The sequence below is a fragment of the Sinocyclocheilus rhinocerous genome, unplaced genomic scaffold (genome assembly GCF_001515625.1).
Source record: "Sinocyclocheilus rhinocerous isolate Xijiao unplaced genomic scaffold, SAMN03320098_v1.1 scaffold2164, whole genome shotgun sequence".
Lineage (NCBI taxonomy): Eukaryota > Metazoa > Chordata > Actinopteri > Cypriniformes > Cyprinidae > Sinocyclocheilus > Sinocyclocheilus rhinocerous.
The window spans coordinates 36,511-41,975 of NW_015652161.1; the positions used below are offsets into that span (position 1 = coordinate 36,511).

Consider the following 5,465-nt stretch of genomic DNA (forward strand, 5'->3'; position numbering starts at 1 on the left):
ATTATTCTGACTGCTTTTATTTAAAAATCTTTATTTTTCTTTTACATTTTTATTATTTAATTATTAGTAAATGTTAAATGATTTATTTTTACTTAATTTATTTTACATTTTTGTGCTTACATTTTTAGCAAGCATTTTGTTTTTTTTATTTTAAAGGGGTCATGACATGAGAAATCAAATTTGCCTTGACCTTTTGGCACATAAGGTCTTTGTACCAGTAAAACATTCTGCAAGTTTAATAGTAAATCAAAATAATAAATAATTAAAATAATAAAAAATAAGTTATCTATTTTAATTTTATATTTTTACTATTACTATTTAATCTAAAGTGTTTTATTTTGATTGTTTTTATTTTTAAATTATTGAATATTAAAAAGTGCATTTTTATGATTTATTTTTAGGAAGTGTTTTATTTTGATTATACTTTAATATATATATAGTAGTGCTGTCAAATGATTAATCGCATCCAAAATAAAAGTTTTTGTTTATATAATATATGTGTGTGTACTGTGTATATTTATTATGACTTCTTGTGTGTGTTTAAATATATTTATATTACACATATGTGTGTATGTATATAACAGTTGATAAATTTGAGTAGTATCAAACACCTCATACAATAAGGATAATGGAAAATGATGCGTTATTTCATCATAATTACCCGTTTCGGGCCTCTCTGCTCCCAGACCAGCCAGCAGGTCGACGGTTTTGTTCAGGTCCTCAGAGTTCGGGCCGTTCTCGGACACCAGACCACACAGATCACCCAGAGACCTCAGCTGCCAATAAAATCACACATGAAGAAATAAGCCCAAACGGGCCACTGTCACATGCCTTCGAGTGCGTTAGCCATGTGTGATCCGTACCTTCTCCGTGGCGTAGGTCCACAGGCCCACGGTGTGGGAGGTGTTGGCCTCCAGTTGGCTGCGGTCGCAGCAGCCCTCTATCCGGTGCAGGACCTCCAGACAGCTGAGAAACACCCAGCAGTCCAGAGCGCCGCTCACCACAGACACCTGCAGCACACACATGTATCAGAGTCGCCTGAAATACACCTCAAACACGGCCCAAAAATGGCTGAAATACGCCGCAGACATATCTGAAACACACCTGAAATACGCCCCAAACATGTCTGAAACACACCTGAAACACGCCCCAGACATGTCTGAAACAGACCTGAAATATGCCTCAAACACGTCTGAAACACATCTGAAACACGGCCCAAAAACGCCCCAAACATGGCTGAAATATGCGCCAGAGATGTCTGAAACACACCTGAAACACGCCACAAACACAGGGCAGGCCCCAAACGTCTGAAACACGCCCCAAATATCTGAAACACACCCCAAAACACGCCCAAATGTCTGAAACGCCCCAAAACATGCCCAAATGTCTGAAACACGCCCCAAAAACGGCTGAAATGCTGCCCAAACACATCTGAAACACGCCCCAAAACACCTGAAACACTACCCAAACACATCTGTAACACGCCCCAAAAATGGCTGAAACACGCCCAAAGACGTCTGATACACTGCCCAAACAAATCTGAAACACGCCCCAAAAAAACTGAAACACGCCCCAAAAACGACTGAAACACGCCCCAAAACACCTGAAACATGCCCCAAAAAAGTCTGAAACACTGCCCAAACATCTGAAACACGCCCCAAAAAACCTGAAACACGCCCCAAAAACGGCTGAAACACTGCCCAAACAAATCTGAAACACGCCCCAAAAACGACTGAAACACGCCCCAAAAAACCTGAAACATGCCCCAAAAACGACTGAAACACGCCCCAAAACATCTGAAACACACCACAAAACATCTGAAACACACCCCAAAACATCTGAAACACGCCCCAAAAATGGCTCAAACACGTCTGAAACACATCTGAAACACGGCCCAAAAACTCCCCAAACATGGCTGAAATATGCGCCAGAGATGTCTGAAACACACCTGAAACACGCCACAAACACAGGGCAGGCCCCAAACGTCTGAAACACGCCCCAAATATCTGAAACACACCCCAAAACACGCCCAAATGTCTGAAACACGCCCCAAAACATGCCCAAATGTCTGAAACACGCCCCAAAAATGCCTGAAACACTGCCCAAACAAATCTGAAACACGCCCAAAGACGTCTGATACACTGCCAAAATAATTCTGAAGCACGCCCCAAAAATGGCTGAAACAAAGCCCAAACACATCTGAAACACGCCCCAAAAACACCTGAAACACTGCCCAAACACATCTGAAACATGCCCCAAAAATGGCTGAAGCACGCCCCAAAAACGGCTGTAACACTGCCCAAACAAATCTGAAGCACGCCCCAAAAACGGCTGAAACACTGCCCAAACAAATCTGAAACACGCCCAAAAAATGGCTGAAGCACGCCCCAAAAACAGCTGTAACACTGCCCAAACACATCTGAAACAGACCCAAAAACAGCTGAAACACTGCCCAAACAAATCTGAAACACACCCTAAAATGGCTGAAGCACGCCCCAAAAATGGCTGTAACACTGCCCAAACAAATCTGAAACCCACCCTAAAATGGCTGAAGCACGCCCCAAAAATGGCTGTAACACTGCCCAAACAAATCTGAAACCCACCCTAAAATGGCTGAAGCACGCCCCAAAAATGGCTGTAACACTGCCCAAACAAATCTGAAACCCACCCTAAAATGGCTGAAGCACGCCCCAAAAATGGCTGTAACACTGCCCAAACAAATCTGAAACCCACCCTAAAATGGCTGAAGCACGCCCCAAAAATGGCTGTAACACTGCCCAAACAAATCTGAAACCCACCCTAAAATGGCTGAAGCACGCCCCAAAAATGGCTGTAACACTGCCCAAACAAATCTGAAACCCACCCTAAAATGGCTGAAGCACGCCCCAAAAATGGCTGTAACACTGCCCAAACAAATCTGAAACCCACCCTAAAATGGCTGAAGCACGCCCCAAAAATGGCTGTAACACTGCCCAAACAAATCTGAAACCCACCCTAAAATGGCTGAAGCACGCCCCAAAAATGGCTGTAACACTGCCCAAACAAATCTGAAACCCACCCTAAAATGGCTGAAGCACGCCCCAAAAATGGCTGTAACACTGCCCAAACAAATCTGAAACCCACCCTAAAATGGCTGAAGCACGCCCCAAAAATGGCTGTAACACTGCCCAAACAAATCTGAAACCCACCCTAAAATGGCTGAAGCACGCCCCAAAAATGGCTGTAACACTGCCCAAACAAATCTGAAACCCACCCTAAAATGGCTGAAGCACGCCCCAAAAATGGCTGTAACACTGCCCAAACAAATCTGAAACCCACCCTAAAATGGCTGAAGCACGCCCCAAAAATGGCTGTAACACTGCCCAAACAAATCTGAAACCCACCCTAAAATGGCTGAAGCACGCCCCAAAAATGGCTGTAACACTGCCCAAACAAATCTGAAACCCACCCTAAAATGGCTGAAGCACGCCCCAAAAATGGCTGTAACACTGCCCAAACAAATCTGAAACCCACCCTAAAATGGCTGAAGCACGCCCCAAAAATGGCTGTAACACTGCCCAAACAAATCTGAAACCCACCCTAAAATGGCTGAAGCACGCCCCAAAAATGGCTGTAACACTGCCCAAACAAATCTGAAACCCACCCTAAAATGGCTGAAGCACGCCCCAAAAATGGCTGTAACACTGCCCAAACAAATCTGAAACCCACCCTAAAATGGCTGAAGCACGCCCCAAAAATGGCTGTAACACTGCCCAAACAAATCTGAAACCCACCCTAAAATGGCTGAAGCACGCCCCAAAAATGGCTGTAACACTGCCCAAACAAATCTGAAACCCACCCTAAAATGGCTGAAGCACGCCCCAAAAATGGCTGTAACACTGCCCAAACAAATCTGAAACCCACCCTAAAATGGCTGAAGCACGCCCCAAAAATGGCTGTAACACTGCCCAAACAAATCTGAAACCCACCCTAAAATGGCTGAAGCACGCCCCAAAAATGGCTGTAACACTGCCCAAACAAATCTGAAACCCACCCTAAAATGGCTGAAGCACGCCCCAAAAATGGCTGTAACACTGCCCAAACAAATCTGAAACCCACCCTAAAATGGCTGAAGCACGCCCCAAAAATGGCTGTAACACTGCCCAAACAAATCTGAAACCCACCCTAAAATGGCTGAAGCACGCCCCAAAAATGGCTGTAACACTGCCCAAACAAATCTGAAACCCACCCTAAAATGGCTGAAGCACGCCCCAAAAATGGCTGTAACACTGCCCAAACAAATCTGAAACCCACCCTAAAATGGCTGAAGCACGCCCCAAAAATGGCTGTAACACTGCCCAAACAAATCTGAAACCCACCCTAAAATGGCTGAAGCACGCCCCAAAAATGGCTGTAACACTGCCCAAACAAATCTGAAACCCACCCTAAAATGGCTGAAGCACGCCCCAAAAATGGCTGTAACACTGCCCAAACAAATCTGAAACCCACCCTAAAATGGCTGAAGCACGCCCCAAAAATGGCTGTAACACTGCCCAAACAAATCTGAAACCCACCCTAAAATGGCTGAAGCACGCCCCAAAAATGGCTGTAACACTGCCCAAACAAATCTGAAACCCACCCTAAAATGGCTGAAGCACGCCCCAAAAATGGCTGTAACACTGCCCAAACAAATCTGAAACCCACCCTAAAATGGCTGAAGCACGCCCCAAAAATGGCTGTAACACTGCCCAAACAAATCTGAAACCCACCCTAAAATGGCTGAAGCACGCCCCAAAAATGGCTGTAACACTGCCCAAACAAATCTGAAACCCACCCTAAAATGGCTGAAGCACGCCCCAAAAATGGCTGTAACACTGCCCAAACAAATCTGAAACCCACCCTAAAATGGCTGAAGCACGCCCCAAAAATGGCTGTAACACTGCCCAAACAAATCTGAAACCCACCCTAAAATGGCTGAAGCACGCCCCAAAAATGGCTGTAACACTGCCCAAACAAATCTGAAACACGCCCCAAAAACGACTGAAACACACCCCAAAACATCTAAAACACGCCCCCAAAAATGGCTGAAACACTGCCCAAACACATCTGAAACAGGCCCCAAAAACAGCTGAAACACGCCCCAAAAACGGCTGAAACACTGCCCAAACAAATCTGAAACATGCCCCAAAACACCTGAAACACGCCCCAAAAACAGCTGAGAAACGCCCCAAAAACGGCTGAAACACTGCCCAAACAAATCTGAAACACGCCCCAAAAATGGCTGAAGCACGCCCCAAAAACAGCTGTAATACTGCCCAAATCCATCTGAAACAGGCCCCAAAAACAGCTGAAACACTGCCCAAACAAATTTGAAACACGCCCCAAAAACGGCTGAAACACTGCCCAGTTCCAGCTGTGACAGAACGAGCCCAGCCAGTTAGCTCCGTCTGAACACACAACCAGAGTCAAACCTGCTAAACCTGCTC

General features: G+C 45.2%; 1 protein-coding gene across 1 annotated transcript in view; it reads right to left on the minus strand.

The window, feature by feature from the left end:
- The window catches only part of LOC107713874 (trafficking protein particle complex subunit 10-like), a 39,819-nt gene that overhangs the window by 10,833 nt on the left and 23,521 nt on the right, over positions 1–5,465 (minus strand). The window contains exons 8-9 of the mRNA XM_016519520.1: positions 864–1,010; positions 612–776 (exon numbers count right to left, since the gene is read on the minus strand). Coding sequence (XP_016375006.1) covers positions 612–776; positions 864–1,010 — 312 coding nt within the window. The remainder of the gene's footprint in view (positions 1–611; positions 777–863; positions 1,011–5,465) is intronic.